Source organism: Oncorhynchus keta, chromosome 14, assembly GCF_023373465.1.
Source record: "Oncorhynchus keta strain PuntledgeMale-10-30-2019 chromosome 14, Oket_V2, whole genome shotgun sequence".
NCBI lineage: Eukaryota > Metazoa > Chordata > Actinopteri > Salmoniformes > Salmonidae > Oncorhynchus > Oncorhynchus keta.
The window spans coordinates 19,846,610-19,873,117 of NC_068434.1; the positions used below are offsets into that span (position 1 = coordinate 19,846,610).

Consider the following 26,508-nt stretch of genomic DNA (forward strand, 5'->3'; position numbering starts at 1 on the left):
CAACATGGTGACGTTCGCGGACATCCCGGGCCTGTTGAACCGGGATAGGCCTCCCTTTGATGTCAACTGCGCTATCACCTCATTTGGTATGATTCCATGACTCGCCCCCTTCTCTGGTGTGGCTTCACATACAGTAAATGCACGCGCGCACGCATGCACAAACACACACACCCTGATCACATCACAAAGGTAGGACTGCATCACCTTGTGTAATCATTCTGGTATGTTGGTGGGTGGGTCGGTGGGTGGGTGGGTGGGTGGGGGGGGTAACAAAGAGGATGCCTTTTGGAATAACTCTTCATCTTTTAGAAAATCACTCTACCTTGGGCTGCTTCTTATCTTTACGTGTCTCTTCAGGGGAGCAGGCAGACCTGGTTTTGTGTTCTTTGACCCCATGGGCCAGGCGCTGTGCTAGCGCACGCTCAACATCATGAAGAAACTTAGCGATAAGATTGCGGACAAGCTGCGATTCTACCTCAGCAAGGCAGTCGAAGCCGGGAGGGAGCTGGACAGACAGGTCAGTTACTCTTTGATGTTCGTTAAACCTGTATCTAGATCTCTAGATCCCTCTGCTGTCCATGCAGTGACTGGATCGATGTCTGTAAAAAAATGTGTTTATGCTACACTGCTCCAAAAAATAAAGGGAACACTTAAACAACACAATGTAACTCCAAGTCAATCACACTTCTGTGAAATCAGACTGTCCACTTAGGAAGCAACACTGATTGACAATAAATTTCACATGCTGTTGTGCAAATGGAATAGACAGGTGGAAACTATAGGCAATTAGCAAGACACCCCCAATAAAGGAGTGGTTCTGCAGGTGGTGACCACAGACCACTTCTCAGTTCCTATGCTTCCTGGCTGATGTTTTGGTCACTTTTGAATGCTGGCGGTGCTTTCACTCTAGTGGTAGCATGAGACGCACACTGGCTCAGGCAGTGCAGCTCATCCAGGATGGAACATCAATGTGAGCTGTGGCAAGAAGGTTTGCTGTGTCTGTCAGCGTAGTGTCCAGAGCATGGAGGCGCTACCAGGAGACAGGCCAGTACATCAGGAGATTTGGAGGAGGCCGTAGGAGGGCAACAACCCAACAGCAGGACCGCTACCTCCGCCTTTGTGCAGGAGGAGCAGGAGGAGCACTGCCAGAGCCCTGTAAAATGCCCTCCAGCAGGCCACAAATGTGTATGTGTCTGCTCAAATGGTCAGAAACAGACTCCATGAGGGTGGTATGAGGGCCCGACGTCCACAGGTGGGAGTTGTGCTTACATCCCAACACCGTGCAGGACGTTTGGCATTTGCCAGAGAACACCAAGATTGGCAAATTTGCCACTGGCGCCCTGTGCTCTTTACAGATGAAAGCAGGTTCACACTGAGCACATGTGACAGACGTGACAGAGTCTGGGGACGCCGTGGAGAACGTTCTGCTGCCTACAACATCCTCCAGCATGACCGGTTTGGCGGTGGGTCAGTCATGGTGTGGGGTGGCATTTCTTTGGGGGGCCGCACAGCCCTCCATGTGCTCGTCAGAGGTAGCCTGACTGCCATTAGGTACCGAGATGAGATCCTCAGACCCCTTGTGAGATCATATGCTGGTGCGGTTGGCCATGGGTTCCTCCTAATGCAAGACAATGCTAAATCTCATATGGCTGGAGTGTGTCAGCAGTTCCTGCAAGAGGAAGGCATTGATGCTATGGACTGCCCGCCCGTTCCCCAGACCTGAATCCAATTGAGCACATCTGGGACATCATGTCTCGCTCCATCCACCAACATCCACCAGACTGTCCAGGAGTTGGCGGATGCTTTAGTCCAGGTCTGGGAGGAGATCCCTCAGGAGACCATCCACCACCTCATCAGGAGCATGCCCAGGCATTGTAGGGAGGTCATATAGGCACGTGGAGGCCACACACACTACTGAGCCACATTTTGACTTGTTTTAAGGACATTACATCAAAGTTGGATCAGCCTGTAGTGTGGTTTTCCACTTTAATTTTGAGTGTAACTCCAAATCCAGACCTCCATGGGTTGATAAATTTGATTTCCATTGATCATTTTTATTTGATTTTTTTGTCAGCACATTCAACTATCTAAAGAAAAAAGTATTTAATAAGAATATTTCATTCATTCAGATCTAGGATGTGTTATTTTAGTGCTCCCTTTATTTTTTTGATCAGTGTAGTTGGTTCAGAACTAGGTGGTATTACATTTTAAGATATAATAAATATATTCTCCAAGCCAATATTTGGAGGATATATTTGCACGGGTGTTGTTATTATATTGGCCGGCAAACCATGCCAATATATCCTCCAAACGCCTGCTTTGAGGTGTGGTGGAAATGTAATATTCATTACATACTATACTGTTTAATTAGACATACTATGCTCTTTTTACCTAGAGATTTGTCCATTGCTATATGTTAATATTTTTTTATTTCACCAGGTAGGCCAGTTGAGAACAAGTTCTCATTCACAACTGCAACCTAGCCAAGATAAAGCAAAGCAGTGCGACAAAAAAAACAACACAGAGTTACACATGGGATAAACAAACGTACAGTCAATAACACAATAGAAAAATCTGTATACAGTGTGTGCTAATTAAGTAAGGAGGTAAGGCAATAAATAGGCCAATAGTGGCTAAGTAATTACAGGCTTTCTTGTGTGGCTTAGTCATAAGACTGGGCTTACAGCTAAGAGCCATTTGGTTGCGACCGCAGCATGTGACATCCCGTGGGATTACTATCTACAGGAAGTCAGATGTATGGAAATTTGCAGAAAGGAGCACATGATAGTGTTTTCTGTTGTGGATACAGTTAGACGGTTGAGCCCTTTGGCTATCAACCTCATGCTATCTTAAATCTGCACAGACATCTAATTGCCTTTTACACACAATCTGCTGACTGGCACGTATATAATAAGAGTGTACTTCTCTATAAATGCTGAGAACCGACACTGTTCGTTGGGCCTTAACTGCCCAACTGTTGAAGTGCATAGTTAACTGCTCAATTTTGACAGATATTATAATAATGTGTTGTTTGAAAGAATCTGCAACCTCTCTTCCTTTTGGTTAGAATTACCACAACAATTGGCGACGAGGATGGGACGCTAACTCCGCTTACTGATCGTTCCTGAGGAGACCGAGGTTAACTGCGCACAGGGGCACATTCAGATTAAGCGCAGCATAAAGGGACCTGCCTCCGACTGGCAGGGAGCGTCAGTGAGTGGATACAGTGGTTCCTCCTTTAAAAGTTGCGAACTTATACCGCAGGACTTAGAGGTACCCATCCTCATGGCGTCATTGCTCCAGACCACCACAAGGGGGAGTTACAGCACTCATTATGCATTTGGGTCCCAAGGTTTTTATATGACCAATCATATACATTGGTTTCAATGACGAATTTGACGCGGGCTACCCGTCCCTGGTGACTTTCTTCAGCAAAGAAGGCTAACATAACATTACGGGGGAAGCAAATTTAAGTAATTGTAACATCATAACGAGTCAAGCAAAAAATGTACAATTGAGAGGAATATTTTAGTTAATGTAGAGACAAACGATTGTGCATATTTTTTTTGTCATAAAGTTAATTTATAAAAATCGCTATTTAGCAAGTTACCTAACTAGCTAACATTAGCCAGCTAGTTAGCTGGTGTTATGACATGAGTATGACATTCTAATTTGTGTTGTTTAATGTTTTAGGGACTCCTGAGAAAACCCGCAAACCAGGCTGTCATCATGAGACACAGTGGAAAGAATCCAGCTAGCTAAATAATTTACTGCAAATTGAATGTACAAATGTGTAAGCTTGCCTTGCCGTGCAATGCAGCGGAAGTAACATAGCTAGCTAACTATTTAACGGTAACTAACACACTTTTGTACATCGCACTGGTCCGTGCAATTGACCTTATTTTAGCGCCCAAAAAACGTAATACTTCCAGATCAACTGTAATATCAATACCATTGTAAAGCACAATTTCTCCCCTCTTTAACAAACCAATGATGAGGCCTTCATGATGCCCATCTCTGCATGATTCAAGAAGGCAATGAGCTCCGTCTGGTCTTTTTAAAAATGGCAGGTGGGGAAGTGAAACCTACTGCGTGATAGTGAAAGGGGAAACATCTTTTTTCACCTGTCCAACTTATCACCTTATCACCTCTAAAATGAAAATAAAACACTGTGAAGAGGTTATATAACTTGTTATTCCATACCTATTTGTAGGTTTGTGTCGAATTTGAATTGGGTTTTTAGGGCGGCGCTAAAGTTAACAGCGGCTTTTCAGAGTTATGATGGCTTGCAGTTATGATGCAAAAAATTACTAATGTTATCCCCCTTACCCTGTCCCTTTCTTATTTTTAAGCGGTGAGATAAGCGCTACACCTGGTGGAGAGAGGCTGTAAGACACAGAATTAGTTGGTTTACGTGTGCTGTACGTTACGTCATGACACGACACAATTTAAAGTACAGTGTCGGAGTGGTCCGTTTTTTCAACTTTCACTCCAATACTATTGATCCATTACCATGTCAATCAACGCATGAATAGAAACGTAGTTCACATCCCAGATTTTGATGTCAACACAGTTGCTGCAGTCCCATTAGTTTTCATTGCAGCCTCGGTTGAATGTCGTGGTTGCTCAAATTTGTACGGAATGGGGTTAGTCACCATTACTTGCTTATTGTGTAGTGGAGGATTAGAATAACTGTATGCCTATGGATGTGTAGCTAGCTACAGTATGTAGCCTATCTGTGTATGGACCCTAAAATGTTAGGTTCTGAACTAATATTCATACCAATCTATGAACCTCAGCTATCATAGTTGTTGCATCAACTTCAAGTCTGAATGGCATTAATGAAGCCTATGGATTGTGTTGAATATAATAACTTTATTGTGCCAAGGATGCAAGTCCTATATACATGTACTGTAGTTATTACCACGCATGAGATCCCAACATTGTAGCCTGTACATTGAATATATTCACTGATCATGTTCTCTTCCTTGGCAATTAAAGGTGCAGTTCAGGTATGAATCTCTGTGAGACATTATTTTTCAGTCATATCCAATACCAGGTGTATCAAACTCCATTCATTGAATGATGCTGTGTCTGCATGTATGTATTACAATTATACACTTCAACAAGTGTTTACCACTCCTGCACCTGGGGCATCAATGATTACCCGTTGTAGCTATGCACTAGAGAATAAACGTGATTTAAGTAAAGGCTGATTTGTAATTCATATATACAGAAATACACCTATTCATATCTAACTCCCTTCATCTGCATTAATCTGATGACACAGGATAGGTGTAGTATTCCAATGAGATACCTAATTTCAACCAGTGGAGAATGTGAATAGCTTTAGTGAAAGTTTATTATGTAGGTGTTATAAATACATAATACATGCATTATAAATATAATAATTGTAATATTCTAAATACAAGTTCAAGCTATACTTCAATGCACATATGGTGTGCATTATAAAAAAAAGGGTAAGAAAGAGGAGGTGGGGAGAGAGGTGTAGAAGACAGGAAACAAAAGAGGTAAAACAGAGGAGCAGGGAAGACAGCATATGATTAATGAATCATAGTGCTTCCCTAATATTCTCTCAGTTCATCACAATTACATAGTGTCTCTAGCGGTGTCTCCTAACCAGCCTTGGGCTCCCAGTCGGCCCAAAGGTTATCTTAAGAGCGGGTGAGGTGGCATTGACGGGACTGGCTTCCTCTCTCACATCAAAACATACCTGCAGACGAGAGACAGATGGATATAGAGAGAGCATGATTAAGCTTTTTTTATTTTATTCTAACACGGTCAGTCATCATAATCATCAGGAGGTGAAATGCAAAACTGACCTTGGATCATTAACTCTGGGACTACTACATCTCTATCTGTATTTCAATGTAAAGCATCTCTTTAATAATATAAGTATAATATCCCTTATAACAAATAGTGATAACATTGGATAGATAGATGCATGTGACAATAGCAGGATCATATCAAGGATAGCGTCACAAATTAATATAAAAATATCACTTGAAGCTTGATTATGACTTGATCATTTGAATCAGCTATATACAAAAATGAATCGGCAAAAACTAAAATGTGCACCCCTTTGAGTCCCCAGGACCAGGACTGAGAACAGCTGCTCCTCATTGACCTCTTCATCTGCAGACAGGCTTTCACAGCTCTCTGCAGACAGGCTTTCACAGCTCTCTGCAGACAGGCTTTCACAGCTCTCTGTATCCGAGGACAGAAAACCTCACAAGAACTAGACTACACAAAAGTACCTGCTCTCTCTAGAATAGCCTAGTCTCTCACTTTGACAGCTGGGTCTGCTATCCTTTCGCCCTCCTCCAAAAAATACAAATGTTTGCCATTATCAAGAGTTGCACTGGGGATAAAACAATACCCTACATAGTGTAGGAGGACAGCACCTAAAAAAGATGGAGACTCATTACTAATCGAAGAGCATGCATGTATATGTCCTGACCAAAAGATGTCAGTGGTACTGTAGGGTTCACTTGACGTTGCAGCACAGCAAGATTCTCAGTAGACAGGGGGCATGGGATGTCAGGAACAATGACCCCATTGTCAGTGTTTCCAGATTCCAGAATATCCTCCTGATAAAGCAGGTCCTCCACCTGCTGAATCTGTAATTCTCAAAAGATAAATCTGGCAGCAACATGGGCTTGATAGTCCAGTGAAAATGGCTGAGTGTTTATGTGGTGTAAATTTTAAAATTAGCAGATGACATATTAAGGGTTTTTAAATTAATGCATGTGAGACAGGTTCCATGTACAACAAGACAGGCAGAGAGGAAGAGAGAAAAATAACACAGAACAGTTTAATTACCTCTGGTTATGGACACTTTTGCCAGCAATAAATCTTCCACGGCCTGTTCTTCGGACAGTGAACATACATCTGGCAATATCTAAATTTTCGACCCCTTGATCGCACTCTGAAAGTAAAGAAAATATATGAAAACAATAACTGAGAAATGACCGTCCAATTTAAAGCAGCAGATGTCATTTTCAGGATACGTCAATACAAGCACAGAAAGCTTAACACCAGACTGGTATTGTGGTTGTTCATTAGTTGATGGGAAATATGCAATATGCATACAAGTGGGAGCAGGAACAGAGTATTTTTGCCAAGCAATGCTACGAAGCTGGATCATTCTGGCAATGATACATGCACCATCTACATGCTGCAGAGACGCCCTAACTCTTCATCATAGTACACGATGGCCCATTGATTGGAGACTTCCTTTGACCATTCTAAAGCCCACATGGGACATTCTTGCCTTAATGTCCCTGAATTTCTGGTCTAACTCTTCATCTGACACATCAGAATAGTATTCCCTGACAGATATATTGTCTTCTTTCATCCTTCTGTAAAAAAAAGCTAACCGTTACACTGTCATGAAATATGATTGTATATTGACTATGAAACAAATAGGACATGGCCTACTTATGAGTTGCCATGAAAGAAAGTTATATGAATTCAAATGAAAATGGCGAGAACAGGCGTTCGTAGCTAAATGTTTTGGGTTAGCTTAAGAATAATAATTGCATGATTTATCATTCTACGGTATGTATGTATGTATGTATGTATGTATGTATGTATGTATGTATGTATGTATGTATGTATGTATGTATGTATGTATGTATGTATGTATGTATGTATGTATGTATGTATGTATGTATGTATCACACAGTCCTTCGTAGGTTTCCGCTATGACTTCCTTTGTGTCGGAAAGAAAGGCTGAACAGTATTGGTTGTAATCAAAATGACACTCAAAAAAATGGCCAAAATGGAGGGTGGTTGATAGCGAAATTAAATTGTAGTTTTGTTTTCAAATATATTTTTTGTTCTCGAAATATTTTGGGGGAATAAAATGCATAAAGTTTTGCGCTCTATTTCAAAATATTTGATTGCAAAAAATGTTTTTACTTTGAAGCCTCGTTTTTGCTTACAGAAAAGTTATTTTTGATTGAAAATAAAGTTGGGAAGGGGGGGCTAATAGCTGAACAATAGACTATTCAACCTTTACTAAAGAATAGTCTAATAGCCGAGCTAGGTGTGGAAACCCTCCGTCCTATCACAGACCAGATTTGCCCAAACGACCAAGGGGGAGTTAGAGTACTGATTATACTTTTGGGTCCCAATGCACTACTGTGTCTCTAACTGACAATGAATGGGAAATATAAACCAAATAACAAACTGATAATTGTGCACGACTTCAAATGAAACAAGCAGGGAGCAGGTTTTGAACCCTCAACCTTCTTGCCTGAAGTGCAGTGTGCTATCGACTGTGCACAAAAAGAATGCTCAAGCTGCAGAGTCAATAGAGCGCATCCTCGCGGTAGCTTGCTACTCAATGTAATAAAGTAATGACTTTTCAAATAAGTTACCTTACACGTTATGCTGGCTGACAATTTGTTAGCTACGCTGTCCTCACGAACCACATAGCATATCATTGCAGCAGTATGTACCGGTATGTTAGCTCTCCACCTAACATTAGTAGTTATACATCACCCTTGACAGTATATTAACTATAGGTTATCTAACTACCCAATGTTTATTGACTTGATTATTCCCATCATTCTTAGCTTAGGTAAATGGTATAGTCGTTGTGTGTTCTCAATGGACATTCGGGTGCTTTCATAAATTTGCTCTGGCTAGTGAGTAAAATGGTCAGAGTGGTCTCATTTGTGTCTGAAAGTAGCTAGTAAGCCAGCCAACGTTAGCTTGGTTGCTTGACTGCCGTTGTAAGGCCAGAACGCTCAAATCAACCCTACTCTTCTGCCCGAACGTCCAGTGTGCGCTCCAAGAGCGAAACAGTCTGAATTTACCCAGAGGGTTTTTCGTTTTTCATGGAATAGAAACACCATAATATTAATCAAATTAATTAAGCACTTATCAGTCAAAAGTTTGGACACACCTACTCATTCCAGGATTTGTATTTATTTGACTATTTTCTACATTGTAGAACACATATGGAATCAGTTAAGAACACATTCTTATTCACAAGGACAGCCTACTCCTTCCTCCCCATTGGGGAATTGAACCCCGGTCTCCCGTCCAGTCCACACAACACAGGGATTATTTCGTTAAATAGCCCAGTACTGTACTGCCGACCGTCACATTGTACAGCTCCATATTTTCTGTTCCATCCTAACAGAAACCCGGAGGATTTTTTTCATTTTTCATGGAATAGAACACCATAATATTAATCAAATTAATTAAGCAAGTAACAGTCAAAAGTTTGGAGGCACCTACTCATTCCAGGACTTTTCTATATTTTTTTCTACATTGTAGAATAATAGTGAAGATATCACAACTATGACATAACACATATGGAATCAGTTAAGAACAAATTCTTATTTACAAGGACAGCCTACTCCTTCCTCCCTGCCGGGGGATTGGACACAGGGACTCTTTAGCTAAATAGCCCAGTACTGTACTGCCGACTGTCACGTTGTACAGCGCTGTATTTTCTGTTCCATCCTAACGGAAACCCAGAGTTTAAAAAAAATCTATGAACATTTGAACATCTTGGCCATGTTCTGTTATAATCTCCACCCGGTACAGCCAGAAGAGGACTGACCACATCTCATAGCCTGGTTCCTCTCTAGGTTCCGGCCTTTCTAGGGAGTTTTTCCTAGCCACCATGCTTCTACATCTACATTGCTTGCTGTTTGGGGTTTTAGGCTGGGTTTCTGTACATCACTTTGTGACATCAGCTGATGTAAGAAGGGCATTATAAATACATTTGATTGATTGATTGACTATCAAATGCTTCTCAAAGATGCTCGCTGGTGGTCAAACAAGCACTAACTTGAATTAACAGAAAAAATGGCTGACAATGAAATAAAGTGCCACAGAATGCTGCGGTAGCCCGCAAGGTGTGCCACAGTATTACACAACTTTTAAAGGAGGAACCACTGTACGCCATTCCGAACATAGGAGTTAAGGGTGAGACTGATTTTCTTAAACACAACCTCGAAATGGTGAAAGTTAACTTCTAAAAAATCCTGTTCTAGGAACTGGTCATGCGTGTTAGAGATGCCATTCATTCAGTGACTGGATACGCCATTCCGAACATAGGAGTTAAGGGTGAGGTTGATTTTTTAAAATACAACCTTGAATTGGTGAAAGTTAACTTCTAAAAAATCCTGTTCTACGAACAGGTCATGCGTGTTAGAGATACCAGGACAAGTCCTGATGAAAGGGTTTCCAGAATCAGATCCTGAGGTATTATAGAGATACCAGGACCATGTCCTGAAGTAATATTCCATAGGTTACGATCGTAAGATGTAGATACATGAGCTATGTTAAGAGAAAACAGTCTCCCGCCTGTCCAGAGCCGCCAGAGTCTCCCGCCTGTCCTGAGCCGCCAGAGCCGCCAGTCTGCAAGGAGCCGCCAGTCTGCAAGGATCCGCCAGTCAGCCAGGATCCTCCAGAGCCGCCAGTCAGCCAGGATCTTCCAGAGCCGCCAGTCAGCCAGGATCCTCCAGAGCCGCCAGTCAGCCAGGATTCTCCAGAGCCGCCATTCAGCCAGGATCAGCCAGAGCCGCCATTCAGCCAGGATCAGCCAGAGCCGCCATTCAGCCAGGATCTGCCAGAGCCGCCATTCATACGCCTCAGTCCTGGGCTGCCCCTCAGTCCGGAGCTGCCCCTCAGTCCGGAGGAGTTTGTTTAGTGGAGTGGGGCCCTTTAGTAGGGTTGCCAATCCTAGGTCGGCGACGAGGGTCGCCGTTCTTAGGAAGAGACTAAAGCGGACAAAGACTATGGTGGAGTGAGTCCACGTCCCGCGCCAGAGCCGCCACCGTGGACAGACGCCCACCCAGACCCCCCCCCTATGGATAAATCCCCCATGTCACACCCTGACCTAACCAAAATAATAAAGAAAGAAAAGTTAACTAAGGCCAGGGCGTGACAGGGGCGGGGGGGTGGTACTGGGGCTGTTTCCTTTCTAGGTAGTTTTGTATGTCTATGGTTGCCTAGATTGGTTCTCAATTAGAGGCAGCTGTCTGTCGTTGTCTCTGATTGGGAACCATATTTAGGCAGCCATGTTCTTTGGGTATTTTGTGGGTGATTGTCTTCTGTCTTTGTGTCATTGCACCAGATAGGAATGTTTCGGTTTTCACTTTTTTGTATTTTTTTTGTTTTGTATTTTGTAATGTTCTCGTTTATCCTCAATATTAAAGATGTTGAACACTAACCACGCTGCATTTTGGTCCTCCTCTCCTTCAGCGGAAGAAAGCCGTTACAGTAATATATGGTGGTAGATCTTTGCTGTTATGGGGCTATTTTGCTTCAACTGGTCCTGGGGCCTTTGTTAAGGTCAACGGTAGTTATGGGAGAAAAAATTGATACAGTTACATATTATTAATAATTTGACAATTTATTGTGTCATATCGTTTTTTAAATATTGCAATAATATTTTTGCGCTTGTTGGTTGTACCTTTGCCAAAACTCCAGTATTTTTCATCCATAGCTTGTCCTCCATCTTCTTTTAAATAGGGAGACAATTTGTTTTCAGCACTTTTATTTCTATGACTAATCAAAACTGATGGCGAGCAATATGATTGGAACATCGAATCGCAATAAAATCAGAGTATCTAATCGCAATACATATAGAATCATGAGAAGCACAATACATATGGTATCGGCACCTAAGGAATGTTATAATATCTTATCACGAGGTCTCTGGAAATTGCCAGTTCTACTCAACGGCATCATGAACTACCAAGTACCAGGGCTTTTTAGCCAAAAACCTGGTTGCTTCTGCCAGGAGGCTGAAACTTGGCCCCAAGTGGATCTTCCAGCAAGACAATGACTCCAAGCACGAATCAACATCCAGAAATAAATGGTTAATTGACCACAAAATAAACATTTTCCAATGGCTATCTCAGTCTCCGGACTTGAACCCCATTGAAAACCTGTGTTTTGAATTGAAGAGGACAGTCCATAAGCGCAGGCAAAGGATATCAAGGATCTGGAAAGATTATGTATGGAGGAATGGTCTTAGCTCACTCCAAACATGTTCTCCAATCTCATAAAACATTTTAGAAAAAGGCTCAGTCATTATCCTCGCAAGGAGAGGGTGCTAGATTATTAAAAACTGGTGCCAATAATTATGGACCCCACTGCACATATAGCTTTAATTCCAAAACATGCAGAGTAGTATAGAAAAAAATAATTGAAGACTTTTATTTCAAAGTTTCTATTAATAAAAATACCATTCTAATCTCCCCTGTATGAAGAATATGTTTTTAAAACCTCTGGGCTTAAATATTTTGGAATCTTCAACATGCCAAAATAGAGATGGACATGCTTTCTCCTCTACACATGTAAGGGAATTATAAACAAGTTCTGAAAACAAGACCTCTTCAAATACAGAGAACTAACATATGGTAAGAAAATAAAAGAAACAAATGAATGTGTTTGCAATGGGACCAATCCCAATGTGACCAGGCCTCAAACCTCAGTTCCCTGAGTTAGTAACAAAGAGCATTCATAGGTGACAACTACCAAAAATAGCCTTCAGCAACTATGACATGACCATATCTAAAAGAACAACAGTCATTTACCTTTTAGAAAGCACAGACATGTTATTCTATTGCACAAGCATGAACATAGATTAAAGTACATTTCAATTTCTCATTTATGCAATCTACGAGCCACCAATAAATAGAGGTACATTGTCATCATCTTGTGAGGATTTCATGTTTGTGTGTGGGTGTGTGTGTCCGTGCATTTATGCGTCAGGTGGGGAAAGAGACAACTATGGATTATTTGTAGTTCATCTTGTTATGATACGTTGCATCACACTGGACTCAGGGGTAGACGTAGCATAGTACATGTAAATCCGTGACACTCCAATTAGTATGATATGTTACATTTCGTATGGTATGTATTAATTTGTGGATGTCAAATTACAATTTGTATGATATGTTATGAATTGCAATTCATGCAATATGTTACGAATTGCAGTTTGTACAATATGCTACACATTTTTCAAAATGCATGATATGTTACGAATTCCAATTTGTTATTGTTAACATTAGCTAGGTGGCTAGGTGGCTAATGTTAATGTTAGCTGGGTGTCTAACGTTAGCTAGGGTTAAGGTTAGGGTTGGGTGTTATGTTAAGTGGTTAAGGTTAGGGCTAGGGGAAGGGTTAGCTAACATGCAAAGTAGCTAAACAGTAGTAAGTACTTGTAAAGTTGCTAAAATGCTAAACGCGTTATACTTAACGTACATAACATATCATACTAATTTGAATATCCCAGATTTACACATACTATGTTATGTCTAGTCTATAAGACCAGGCTGTTTGCATGGCTTTGAGGCAAACATTGTGCAGTTAAGGGTCAAAATGCAAAGCTGACAAATCTAAGCATTGTTTTTATGTGGCTTTTATAGGTAACAATGTCTTTGCTTCTATGAGTTGGGGCTGAACAATCTATTAGAAATCCTATTATTTCAACTCCCAGATATACTGTACATTGCCTGTTTTAGCCCACATGATCATACTTAACCAGATTAGTTTCATCTCAACCTTAGAAAACTACCATTTAAAACGGTTTTGTTTACAGTGTATTGAGAATTATAACTATATACAAAAAAATGTACAAAAAAATTCAATACCCCTATCTGGCCCCTTATAAAAAAGTGTACAGGTAGATACATAATGCAGAAGCACAGAGACTGCATCCAGGATTGCTTCACTGTGAAGTAGCATTAGGACACAGATCTTCCATTACGGTATTGGAGCATGTTAACACCATATATGGTTCATGCTTTTGGTAAAAATACTGTATGTACAGCCTATCACCGTGGAGGTTCACTGTAGAACCGTCTCAGTCTCGATTCCAGGGGAGCAACTCCAACAGTCCCAGACATGGGTCTTCTGCTGTATGTCTACAGTATGGCACAGCATCTCACCAGCACCACAAGTGTCCATAGTTAGTGTCCAACAGACCCCAGATGCACGGAGAGCCTGAGATGTGGAGGCTCGCTCACTACGACCCTTTGTCTATCAACCAAGACATGTCCCCTGTCCTGCAATGCGGAGGAAACGAACCAACAAAAAACATCACTCAGAGTGCATATTATGCAGTTTAGACAAGAATTATGTGGATAATGTAGTACAGGCTCTGAACAACAGAAAACAAAAGTGTAAAACTGGAGGTGAACTAAACCGGGTGGTTCGAGACCTGAATGCTGATTGGCTGACAGCCGTAGTATATATATATTTATTTATTTATATATAAAAAAATATTTCCCCTTTATTTAACCAGGTAAGCTAGTTGAGAACAAGTTCTCATTTACAACTGCGACCTGGCCAAGATAAAGCAAAGCAGTGTGACACAAACAACAACACAGAGTTACACATGGAATAAACAAGCGTACAATAGAAAAAAAATGATATATACAGGTGTGTGCAAATGGCGTGAGGAGGTAAGGCAATAAATAGGCTGTAGTAGCAAAGTAGTTACAATTTAGAAAATTAACACTGGAGTGATAGATGAGCAGATGGTGATGTGCAAGTAGAAATACTGGTGTGCAAAAGAGCAGAAAAGTAAATAAAAACAATATAGGTATGAGGTAGGTAGATTGGGTGGGCTATTTACAGATGGGCTATGTACAGCTGCAGCGATCGGTTAGCTGCTCAGATAGCCGATGTTTAAAGTTAGTGAGGGAAATATAAGTCTCCAGATTCAGCGATTTTTGCAATTCGTTCCAGTCATTGGCAGCAGAGAACTGGAAGGAATGGCGTCCAAAGGAGGTGTTGGCTTTGGGGAAGACCAGTGAGATATACCTGCTGGAGCGCGTGCTATGGGTGGGTGTTGTTATCGTGACCAGTGAGCTGAGATAAGGCTGAGCTTTTCCTAGCAAAGAATTATAGATGACCTGGAGCCAGTAGGTCTGGCTCCAGGTCATCGATCAGACTATACCACGGGTATGACAAAACATTTATTTTTACTGCTCTAATTATATTGGTAACCAGTTTATAATAGCAATAAGGCACCTCAGGGGTTTGTGGTATATGGCCAATATACCACAAACCCCTCATGCCTTATTGCTTAATTATAGCATAAGCATGCCGAGGTTGATTATTGTGTGTTCTGACAGAGCGTTTCACACACAGCCGTATCGTATAGCGTTTCATGAAGGGATTTATTTAGATTAATTTGTATATATTTTTTAGGAGCTATATCAGCTTTAATATTGCAGATACTGTATATTGTGGGTTATATCAATGTAATTGTCTGCACATGAAGGGATTGTTAGTGGAGACTGAGATTAAGAAAGACATCTTAGCTTTCCTAGTTTTCGTAGTTGCGTTGTCGGGTTAACAGCCTTCATTGTGTGAATGGACAATTAAAAATGAAGGATCTACATTAGAGAAAGTAAGATATTGTTTACAGCACAGATGTCAAACTCATTCCACGGAGGGACGATTGTCTACGGGTTTTCGCTCCTTCCTTGTACTTGATTGATGAATTAAGGTCACTAATTAGTAAGGTACTCCCCACACCTGGTTGTCTAGGGCTGCATTGAAAGCAAAAAACTAAAACCTGCTAACCTGAGACTAGGCCCTCCATGGAATTAGTTTGACACCCCTGGTTTACAGTAAAGCATTACAGTACTGTATCTTAAAGGAAAAATCCACAAAAAACATATCATCATGATGATGTTGCAAGTGACAATTTGCTTTTTGAAAGTCCTATATTTTGAAAACTTGATTGCTGACATGCGTTGTATCAACAGTGGACTAATGAAATTTAAAAAATGTAAATACATAAAACTTTCCTTGTGAACCCTCTTCTACTTAAGTCTATCACTGTTATCACTTATCATGTGTTAACATTTATAGAGGTCAGTGTTTGCTCATCGTGAGCCTCGGAAAATGTAAAGAGCATAACCTCATTGTCACCCAGACCCAACTGAAGACCAATAGACATGCACTTACTCCACATCTCGCTTTCTAATCATCTTTCCAGACCTTAAGACCTCTGCCACACGGGAAACAATGGGGTCATAGTTCATGCTGGCCACGGCAACCACCTCCTCACCCCTATAGTTAGGAGAGATTAACCAAATAACTTTTAGGGAAAACTCTAGGATTACTAGAGTTTAGTCTGTTGTAAGGATAAACACTCCTGGATTATATAAGAACAAACAAAACATGACAAAAACAAAACAGAGGATTTACTTTACAAAACAACATGAGCCGATGGCTGAATGCATCTTAGTAGATATCCACAATTGTTATTGGACACATACCTGGTATAAAATGCCACAAACTTCAGCTCGTCCACGTCTCCTTGGATGATGACGTCATCAAAGCCATCCCCGTAACCTTGGTAATAGAATAAAAGCACTTTCTTAAGTAGGTCTGTAAAAAGAGTAAACACACCATCGCAGCACCACCACAACACCTATTATGATGGCATACTTCTGAATCCTATGATGACTGAAAACCCTCAGTGTCTGACTTCACAGCTAGGTGGCAGTACCGGAGCTACATTCTCAACAGAGACATTTGGAGGAGAGCAATTTTGGTAGTAGTCTTACCAACTCACTATTTTAAGATTACTTCCCAAACAATTCACACAGAACATAAACAAAACTTGTATAACTTGTGTGTGAAAAAGTTTCCAATGTTTCAGTGGAATAGACTGTGCATGGTGCTGGCAACCCCATGGTGGAGGTTTGGATACATGCACAGGCCACATATAATGAATGGATGTGTCACTGTCCATTTTGATAGTTCTGCCATGTGCTTCGGATATAATCTGCTAAATGACCCTACCGGTATTCAATTATATTACTTGTGGAGTGAGACTTTGTTTACCTGCATAGCGTAGGCTTTTCCCAAACATGGCCGACCAGAAATAGGGCACTGTTTTGATCTCAGTGGGTCTTCCCATCATGCCAAGTGCTGCTGCTCTCCCTGTCAATCCCAAACAAACAGAAAAGGTAGCATAAAACCAATATACTGCAAATCCAGCCCCAGACATGCAGCTGAGTGTTTGACACCTTAGGGAAAAACTCACACTTTAACACATTACTCTGTAATACTTAGCCCTTAAACATGAACCCTTACCGTGCACATGGGCCATTTGCCAGTGTGGGATGTTCACCTTCTTATTGCTCCGCCCCGGAAAAGGAAACGTCACAATGTCTCCTCCGGCAAAGACACCATCAACGTTGGTCTGCATTGTCTGAGGGATAGAGGGTAATCCAGAAGAATACAGGAGCCAATGTGGAAATCAGGAGGATCTCTTACTTGTAGACAAGCCACCTGACAAATTAGAGGATAACTGCAATTTTCCCTGTCAGGAAAAACTCAGGTCTCTAGCTCTGCAAATAACACAGTAACACTGCAATAGAGTGGCACTGAAATGAATCGTTTCTATGAACTGATTGCATTTGAAATTAAATGAGTACATTCAAAGTATTTGTGTGTTATTATAATTGTTGTGCATACAGTGCCGTGTGTTGTAGTTTCTACCTTGTTGACGGGGACAAAACCCTTGGAATCCATGTGAACTCCACTCTGTTTCAGGAAGCCAGTGGCTGGGCCTGACCCTGCAGGGGTCCCACATAGATAGAGTCCACCATTAATTCACCACCGGGAAGCAGAGTAACAATGGCTATTGTAAGCCAGAAGAGGACTGGCCACCCCTCATAGCCTGGTTCCTCTCTAGGTTTCTTCCTAGGTTCCTGCCTTTCTAGAAAGATTTTCCTAGCCATTGTGCTTCTACATCTGCATTGCTTGCTGTTTGGGGTTTTAGGCTGGGTTTCTATACAGCACTTTGTGACATTGGCTGATGTAAAATGGGCTTTATAAATACATTTGATTGATTTGATTGACTGAGTGTGAGTTGGATCAACTCTACTACACTCCTGCACCACCACTGATAGGAGTGAGTTTGCTAAAGTGGAGGCTATTGCTGAACGAGCATTTGTGTCTCTGAGCTGGCTGCCTCACCTGTGCCAATGACACACACGTCCGCCCTTAGTACTTTCCCACTCTTCAGAACCACCTCTTTCAACTGTGAACATAAAAACAACATTGACAAAAACTGTGAGGCAACACACATTATCTTATCAATAGATAACCCTCAGTTCTAACACTTCCGTTCCTGACTACAAAGTTCAGATATTTTTTGCAAAACCAGTATTGTCAAGTCTTTTTTACTGAGCCACACTCCAAATGGAGGCTGTAATTGGTAGTAATCTTGGCTGCTTGTCCTTTCTTTTTGTTGGCACACTGTGGTGCATCGGGGTCAGTCACACCCATTCATCAGCATTCAATGGCTGCATCCCCATTCTCCACCCTTCTCCCCAATTGTATCGTTGCACACTTCCCATCATGGATTTGTGTAATCATTCGCAGAGGGAGTATCCACCATGGTGAAATCAATAACGGAAGTGTGCATGGTAGAGAATCTGGGCGAAGCCTAAAAGTGGGCTTGACTGGCCAGCAGAGAGAAGGAAGGAGAGAGCCATCTGTGCATGTTATGCTGTTTCTCTCACTTTCGGAATACCTGTCCATCATGGCCAAGCATCTCCGATACCTCGTTCAACATGTAGAACTTCACCCTGTTCGTCTCAAACAGCTGAAAAGTCAGTCAGACAAACAGGCAGACACAGGCAGACAGACAGGCAGACACGGTGAGAGAGAGAAAGAGAGAGAGAGAGAGAGAGAGAGAGAGAGAGAGAGAGAGAGAGAGAGAGAGAGAGAGAGAGAGAGAGAGAGAGAGAGAGAGAGAGAAAGATAAAGAGAGAGAGAGAGAGAGAGATAGCACTGGGTTAAGGTTCAAAGGTCAAAACTACTTCTCAAAAAGTTGAGCTTTTTGTTAAGTTAAGTTTAGCCTAAATTGTGTTCAGCTACAAACATACTTATTTTTTTTTTAAATCTCCCATATGTTATTATTATGTTACTGTTATTAATGCCGATGGTTAATTGGCGGGTAGGCAGTAACGCTTCTTATGAATACTTTCTTAATAATGGATTATAAACACATTATGCATTACAAGGTATGACTGTATCGACAGTCTCCCTCTGCCTTATCTTAACAGCAGGGAACATGTAGTGTTACCATGCTGAGACCCTATCATGCTGAGACCACACACAGTATAATCTCCCCTAAAAAAACAGGACTCGTGGACAATATCTATCTGATTGTCTAAATAAGTGCATGAGCACCGATAAGAATATACTCCAAATATTCCCTTGTGGCGCCTGGTGAATTGAGCCCAATGAAAATGATTCACATTTAAATTATACGTTTCTCTGAGTAGAAATGCAGATTAAGCTGTTCTAGAGGTAGTAGGGCTGACACAGAGCCTGATTTCTCAGGGGTGGGTCCCTACCTTCATTATGGCTTTCCCTACTTTCTCCCCCAGAGCTTTCCGGAAAGGGATTGCTTCTATCCCAATGATGGAGACAGAGTGGGCCTTGTCGGTGAGAGCAGCAGCCACCTCCATACCTAATGCAGAGAATACAGAAGATTACACATGCACACATTTACAGATAGATGTGCTACAGTAGCACTATCAAAACAAAGGTTCCAAACAACTGTTCAACAAAGTACAACTTAATGTAGTCTTCCTAAACCCTTTAAGGCTTATAGATCAACATTCCTTCGAAAAAGTTTTATCTACTGCATGCCTGTCATCTCTCTCACCAACAAATGATGTTCCCACAATCACAGCATTCTTGTTGTTGGCCAGCCTCGCTACGCTGTTAGCATCTTCAGGGGTTCGGAGGTGAAACACATTCCTAACGTCCTGGCCTTTGTAGTTCATCAGCTTGGGTCTTACAATTGACAAAATATGGGTATATCAGTGTCTACAGAACAATGAGTCAGAACTGGTCATATCAACAAGAAGATAATTGAATTCCATTTAATTGCATTCAACCAAAGACAATTTACGGTTACTCCTCACTTGCTTCCTGTGGCAATGAAAAGCTTCCTGTATTCCATCCTAGAGTCGTCTTGAAAAGTCACAGCCCTCGTCTTGACGTCCACTGCCACAGCCTATTGACATCCAAACATCCCAGTTAGAAAGAGAACATAGGGCCAGGGTGTCACCAAGGGAATCCATACCACTTCATTGCCGCTCTGAGACCAGTGTCGTGTTCAGTAGGGCACACTAAAAAAAGTTTGCAACGGAAAAAACTCAAATCTTCTTGGAAGAAGTTCGACCAGGTAGCAACTCCCTGTTTGAATCTGTTTGAAAACTGCCCACTGAACACAGCCCAGATGTGGATTCAAACTTAGCCAATATAATCAGTGTTTCAGGTCTTACTTCCTTCTCAGTGAGCAACTCGATGTCGTGGGCTTGGAGGAAGTCTATGGAGCGTAGCCGGAGCTGCTCTGCTGTGCTCTCTAAGGACTGAGGGGGAGATGGTTAGTTACACCGCACCACAGCACAGTACACCACAGGTTGGAGATTATGTGGTGAGGTTTGTTAAGTTGAAATGTTATTGGTGACATTCAGTGAAGAAATGCCACTTTTACGATGCTAATGCAACATACATTTTTTCGGTTTCATTTTTAACATGATCACAATTTGAAACTCAAGGTCAGCAAACCATTTTCTAATCGATATCATGGCCAAATTTCTACATTGGCTGGGACAAATATTTTCCCAAGATTACAGACTAAAGATGGGTTCAAGATGGGTTAATAATACTAGCAATAACACAATGGGAAGTATTTTGGAGCATGAAATGTCTGGGAAGAATTTTCAATCTGCTACGAAATACAGTAGGGCATAACTGGTAGTCCTTCATCAGCAATTTCAACACTGTTTGTATCCAGAAGAATAGTCAACTTAAAGAACCCTCATGGTCACTAAGTCCTTATGGAGATATTCCTTTTACCATCTCTGTGGTATGCTCTGGATCTCTGTACAAACCTTACTCAGTTTAGGCCTGTCATAGGGTGGGTGTTTGTCCATGGTGCACATGACAATGCGATCAGTGAAGCCTTCCTGTCGCAATGTCTCAGCGCACACCAGCCCTGCTGGACCTGGAGACACAAGACACTTGTTTAATGTCTATATATGATCTTAGATCCTTGCTATCCGAACTGAATCCAAGCCCCCTTTACCATAACTATTGAGTGAAACAATAGTAGTGAATTGGAGCGTGGATTGAGTTCGGCATACCAGACACTGTTAGAGCGTTGTGAACATAAACAAAACACTTTGAGCATGTTACAACTAAGAGCATACAGTTGAAACGTGTACTGTAGTACAAATACACTATGAACTAACATCCGTGTTGCTGCAATAGTTCTTGGGAGCTGCTGTCATCTATCCTTTTTTTGGAATACTCAGGACCTATACTGAACTGAAAATATACTGTATGGTTCAAGTCCTAGTCGATAGTTTGAACATAAACAAACAGACTTCTATTTAACAGCAGTGCGTGCAGGAATGGAACTTAAGTGTTTTGGGCACTGGCCAGCCATGCTAGTAGACTGAAATGTTTTACTAGCCGGGTTGAAAATTTGTGTCATGCGATATTTGAAAAGGTAAAATGTCTGTTGCCTGCGAGCAATTTGAACACATTTTATTCTAGCCCGGTCTGAAAACTACTAACCACGGGCTAGCGGGCTAGCTTAATTTCCATTCCTGAGTGTGTGAGTGTAAGGAGATGCTCAACGGCCAACTCACCTGATCCAACGATAAGGACCTGGCTAAAGCCAGTGCTGGAGTTAACTGCTGAACATCGGGCCATTGCTTTTGACCTCTTCTGTGACTGAAGATCCTGGAAGAAAGAAATGTTTGCCAGGTCACAGGTCATCAAAGGGGGATCAGTTGATTTAGCACAATGATCTATTCTAAATAGTCCCAGAGTGTCTTTACCTGTTTGTTAGCTCGAATGATCACTTTGTCCTTTTCAACTCGGACCTGAAGCAAACAGACATGAGCGATGTGTACACGGTTTTGACGATGCTTAGAGAGAATGTGAAGGCAGGGAATGTGAATGGCATTGCGAACCGAACGAGGAAGGTCACCTGGAAGGTGGGCAGGCTGTCAAGCCCAGGAAATTCCTCAATGTCTCCTGTAACGATGTTGAAACAAGCTCCATGCCAGGGGCAACGCACGTGGCCTTTGGACAAGATACCTGCAACACACAACGATATACAGTACCAGTCAAATGTTTTGACACACCTAGTCATTCAATGATTTTTCTTCATTTTTTACTATTTTCTACATTGTAGAATAATAGTGAAGACATCAATAATATGAAATAACACGTAAGGAATCATGAAATAACCAAAAAAGTGTTAAACAAATGAACATTTATATTATATTTAAGACCCTTTGGTCTTGATGTCAGCTTTGCACACTCTTGCCATTCTCTCAACCAGCTTCATGAGGTAGTCACCTAGAATGCATTTCAATTAACAGGTATCGTGTTAAAAGTTAATTTGTGGAATTTCTTTCCTTCTTAATGAATTTGAGCCAATCAGTTGTGTAGTGGCAAGGTAGGGGTGGTATACAGAAGATAGCCCTATTTGGTAAAAGACCAAGTCCATATTATGGCAAAAATATCTCAAATAAGCAAAGAGAAACAACAGTCCATCAGTACTTTAAGACATGAAGTTCAGTCACATTTTCACTCAACCTGGAAAATGCGAAGAACTTTAAAGGTTTCTTCAAGTGCGGTCGCAAAAACCATTGAGCCAATCATGAAACTGGCTCATGAAGACCGCCACAGGAAAGAAAGACCCAGAGTTACCTCTGCTGCAGAGGATACGTTTCTTCAGAGTTACCAGCCTCAGAAATTGCAGCTCAAATAAATGCTTCACAGTGTTCAAGCCAAGAAACATGAGCAAAGGACATTAGACCGGTGGAAATCTGTCCTTTGGTCTGATGAGTCCGAATTTGAGATTTTTGGTTCCAAACACTGTGTCTTTGTCAGATGATGAGTAGGTGAGTAGATGAACTCCGCATGTGTGGTTCTCACCGTGACGCATGGAGGAGGAGGTGTGATGGTGTGGGGGTACTTTGCTGGTGACACTGTATGTGATTTAATTAGAATTCAAGGCACATTTAACCAGCATGGCTACCACAGCATTCTGCAGCTATACTCCATCCCATCTGGTTTGTGCTTAGTGGAACTATTATTTGTTTTTGAACAGGACAATGACCCAACACACCTCCAGGTTGTGTAAAGGCTATTTGACCATGAAGGAAAGTGATGGAGTGCTGCATCAGATGACCTGACCTTCACAATCACCTGATCTCAACCCAGTTGAGATGGTTTTGGATGAGTTGGACTGCAGGAAGGAAAAGGAAAAGCAGCTAACATGTGCTCAGCATATGTGGGAACTTCTTCATGACTGTTGGAAAAGCATTCCAGATGAAGCTGGTTGAGAGAATGCCAAGAGTGTGCAAAGTTGTCATCAAGGCAAAGGGAGGCTACTTTGAAGAATCTCAAATCTAAAATTTGTTTAACACTTTTCTTGGTTACTACATGATTCCATATGTGTTATTTCATAGTTTTGATGTCTTCACTATTATGCTACATACAATAGAAAATAGAAAACTATAGATAAACCCTTGAATGAGTAGGTGTGTCCAAACTTTTGACTGGTACTGTACATCCCACTGTATCACTCACCAATCCATCTCAGAACTTGATAAGACAGCAAAAATATGAATTTTCATACCAATATTCCACAAAAAAAGAAAACAATGCAGAACAAGACTCACCTTTGACCAGTGGTGCCCCATAATGCGGGCACTTGTGCCCCATTGCAGAAAACTCTCCATGTTCTTTAATGAGCAGCGCTCTGCCACTTCCCAAATCAACCTCTCTCATCCTAAACAGGAATAAGTGCACACAAAGACGCACACACACACGAACGCACGCACACACACAGGAAGGGACAAAAATTGTGAGGCAAGGGGAAATAATGACAAGTTCCAGACGTACAAATTTCAGTATTCAGACCCCTTGACTTTTTTCACATTTTGTTATGTTACTGCCTTATTCCAAAATTGATTAAATTGTTGTTCGAATTAATCCACAATATTCCTTGATGACAAGACAAAACAAAAACAGGTGTTTGAAATTGTTGCAAATTTATTAAAATAAAAAAAATCTGAAATATCACATTTACATAAGTAAATTCAGACACTTTACTCAGTACTTTCTTAAAGCTCCTTTCGCAGAGATTACAGCCTCGAGTCTTTTTGGGTATGACGCTACAAGCTTAGCTCACTTGTATTTGGGGAGTTTCTCTTGTTTTTCTCTACAGATCCTCTCAAACTCTGTCAGGTTGGATGGGGAGGGTCACTGCACAGCCATTTTCAGGTCTCTCCAGCTATTGTCAGGTCTCTCTCAGATAACTGAACTAAATGCCTACCGCCTCGCCCCGTAGCACTCACTTCTGTCATCGTGAAGTGCTTTGGGAGACTAGTCAAGGATCATATCACCACCACCTTACCGGCCACCCAAGACCCACTTCAGTGTGCATACCACCCCAACAGGTCCACAGACGATGCAATAGCTATCACACTGCACTATCCCATCGGGACAAGAGGAATACCTATGTAAGAATGCTGTTCATTGACTACAGCTCAGCATTCAACACCATAGTACCCTCCAAGCTCATCATTAAGCTGGAGTCACTGGGTCACAACCCTGCCCTGTGCAATTGGGTCTTGGACTTTCTGACGGGCCTCCCCCAGGTGGTGAAGGTAGTAAACAACATCTCCACTTTGTTGACCCTCAACACTGGGGCCCCACAAGGGTGCGTACTCAGCCCCCTCCTATACTCCCTGTTCACCCATGACTGCGTGGCCATGCACGCCTCCAACTCAATCATCAAGTTTGCAGATGACACAACAGTAGTGAGCTTGATTAACAACAATGATGAGACAGCCTACAGGGAGGAGGTGAGGGCACTCGGAGTGTGGTGTTAAGAAAACAACCTCTCACTCAACAAAACAAAGGAAATGATCGTGGACTTCAGGAAATAGCAGAGGGAGCACCCTTCTATCCATGTCGAAGGGACAGCAGTGGAGAAGGTGGAAAGTTTTAAGTTCCTCGGCGTACACATCACAGACAAACTGAAATGGTCCACCCACACAGACAGTGTGGTGAAGAAGGCGCAACAGCTCTATGGACAATTCTTTCAACCTCATGGCTTGATTTTTGCTCTGACATGAACTGTCAACTATGGGACCTTACAGTATACAGTGGGGCAAAAAAGTATTTAGTCAGCCACCAATTGTGCAAGTTCTCCCACTTAAAAAGATGAGAGTGGCCTGTAATTTTCATCATAGGTACACTTCAACTATAACAGACAAAATGAGAAAAAAAATCCAGAAAATCACATTGTAGGATTTTTAATGAATTTATTAGCAAATTATGGTGGAAAATAAGTATTTGGTCAATAACAAAAGTTTATCTCAATACTTTGTTATATACCCTTTGTTGGCAATGACAGAGGTCAAACGTTTTCTGTTTTTCAATACTTATTTTCCACCATAATTTGCAAATAAATTCATAAAAAATCCTACAATGTGATTTTCTGGAATTCTTTTTCTAATTTTGTCTGTCATAGTTGAAGTGTACCTATGTTGAAAATGACAGGCCTCTCTCATCTTTTTAAGTGGGAGAACTTGCACAATTGTTGGCTGACTAAATACTTTTTTGCCCCACTGTATAGACAGGTGCGCGTCTTTCCGAATCATGTCCAATCAATTGAATTTACCACTGGTGGACTCCAATCATGTTGTAGAAACATCTCAAGGATGATCAATGGAAACTGGATCCACCAAAACTGGATGAGCTCAATTTCGAGTCTCATAGCAAAGGGTCTGAATACTTATGTAAATAAGGTATTTCTGTTCATTTTTAATACTTTTTAAAATTAAATCTAAAAACCTGTTTTCACATTTTCATTATGGGGTATTGTTTGTAGATTGATAAGGAAAAACATTTTGATCAATTTTAGAATAAAGCTGTAACGTAACAAAATGTGGAAAAAGTCAACGAGTGTGAATACTTTCCGAATGCACTGTACATTGTCTTTTGTTTGGCCTTACTGTCCATTTTCCAGGTCCTTGACATGACACACGGAGGCCTCCAGGTAATCACGGGGTTTGTAGAGCCTGAGGGGGGCGGCAGCGGCGGAGTCCTCATCGGAGCAGTGTTCCAGTGCTCCGTTGGGTCTGCAGTCAGAAAAGGGGCTCGCCTTTCCATTGGCGGACTTCACACCTGGATCCTTTTCTTTGCCCAGAAGGGTTAGCTCCACCTTCACCTCAACTGCAGGACACAGACCACAGACCATTAGCAAAACTGCAGGACACAGACCACAAACCTTTAGCAAAACTGCAGAATACAGACCACAGACCACGAGGAAAACAACACCCTTTTCAGGCTGATGTTTGCCCAGTCACTTACATTTAAAAAAAAACATGTATTCCCTTGTTTTTAGTTCACAACTTTTACCCATCA

The 26,508-nt window shown here is 41.6% G+C and overlaps 1 protein-coding gene and 1 long non-coding RNA gene across 2 annotated transcripts in view; one reads left to right on the forward strand and one right to left on the reverse strand.

Moving 5' to 3' along the window:
• Positions 1 to 337: 337 nt before the first annotated feature.
• On the forward strand, positions 338 to 5,340 carry LOC118394203 (uncharacterized). Its single transcript, XR_004827683.2, has 3 exons — positions 338 to 517; positions 3,068 to 3,213; positions 3,694 to 5,340. It is a non-coding gene; the product is annotated as an uncharacterized LOC118394203 (long non-coding RNA).
• Positions 5,341 to 12,186: 6,846 nt separating this feature from the next.
• The window catches only part of LOC118394204 (apoptosis-inducing factor 3-like), a 31,235-nt gene continuing 16,913 nt past the window's right edge, over positions 12,187 to 26,508 (reverse strand). The window contains exons 3-20 of the mRNA XM_035787433.2: positions 26,097 to 26,316; positions 23,754 to 23,863; positions 22,049 to 22,158; positions 21,897 to 21,941; positions 21,705 to 21,798; positions 20,943 to 21,055; positions 20,331 to 20,417; positions 19,968 to 20,059; positions 19,706 to 19,836; positions 19,392 to 19,507; positions 18,563 to 18,634; positions 18,004 to 18,067; positions 17,524 to 17,600; positions 17,116 to 17,233; positions 16,864 to 16,962; positions 16,293 to 16,368; positions 15,979 to 16,083; positions 12,187 to 14,063 (exon numbers count right to left, since the gene is read on the reverse strand). Of these exons, the coding sequence (XP_035643326.1) occupies positions 14,024 to 14,063; positions 15,979 to 16,083; positions 16,293 to 16,368; positions 16,864 to 16,962; positions 17,116 to 17,233; positions 17,524 to 17,600; positions 18,004 to 18,067; positions 18,563 to 18,634; positions 19,392 to 19,507; positions 19,706 to 19,836; positions 19,968 to 20,059; positions 20,331 to 20,417; positions 20,943 to 21,055; positions 21,705 to 21,798; positions 21,897 to 21,941; positions 22,049 to 22,158; positions 23,754 to 23,863; positions 26,097 to 26,316 (1,769 nt within the window). The 3' untranslated portion in view covers positions 12,187 to 14,023. The remainder of the gene's footprint in view (positions 14,064 to 15,978; positions 16,084 to 16,292; positions 16,369 to 16,863; positions 16,963 to 17,115; positions 17,234 to 17,523; positions 17,601 to 18,003; positions 18,068 to 18,562; positions 18,635 to 19,391; positions 19,508 to 19,705; positions 19,837 to 19,967; positions 20,060 to 20,330; positions 20,418 to 20,942; positions 21,056 to 21,704; positions 21,799 to 21,896; positions 21,942 to 22,048; positions 22,159 to 23,753; positions 23,864 to 26,096; positions 26,317 to 26,508) is intronic.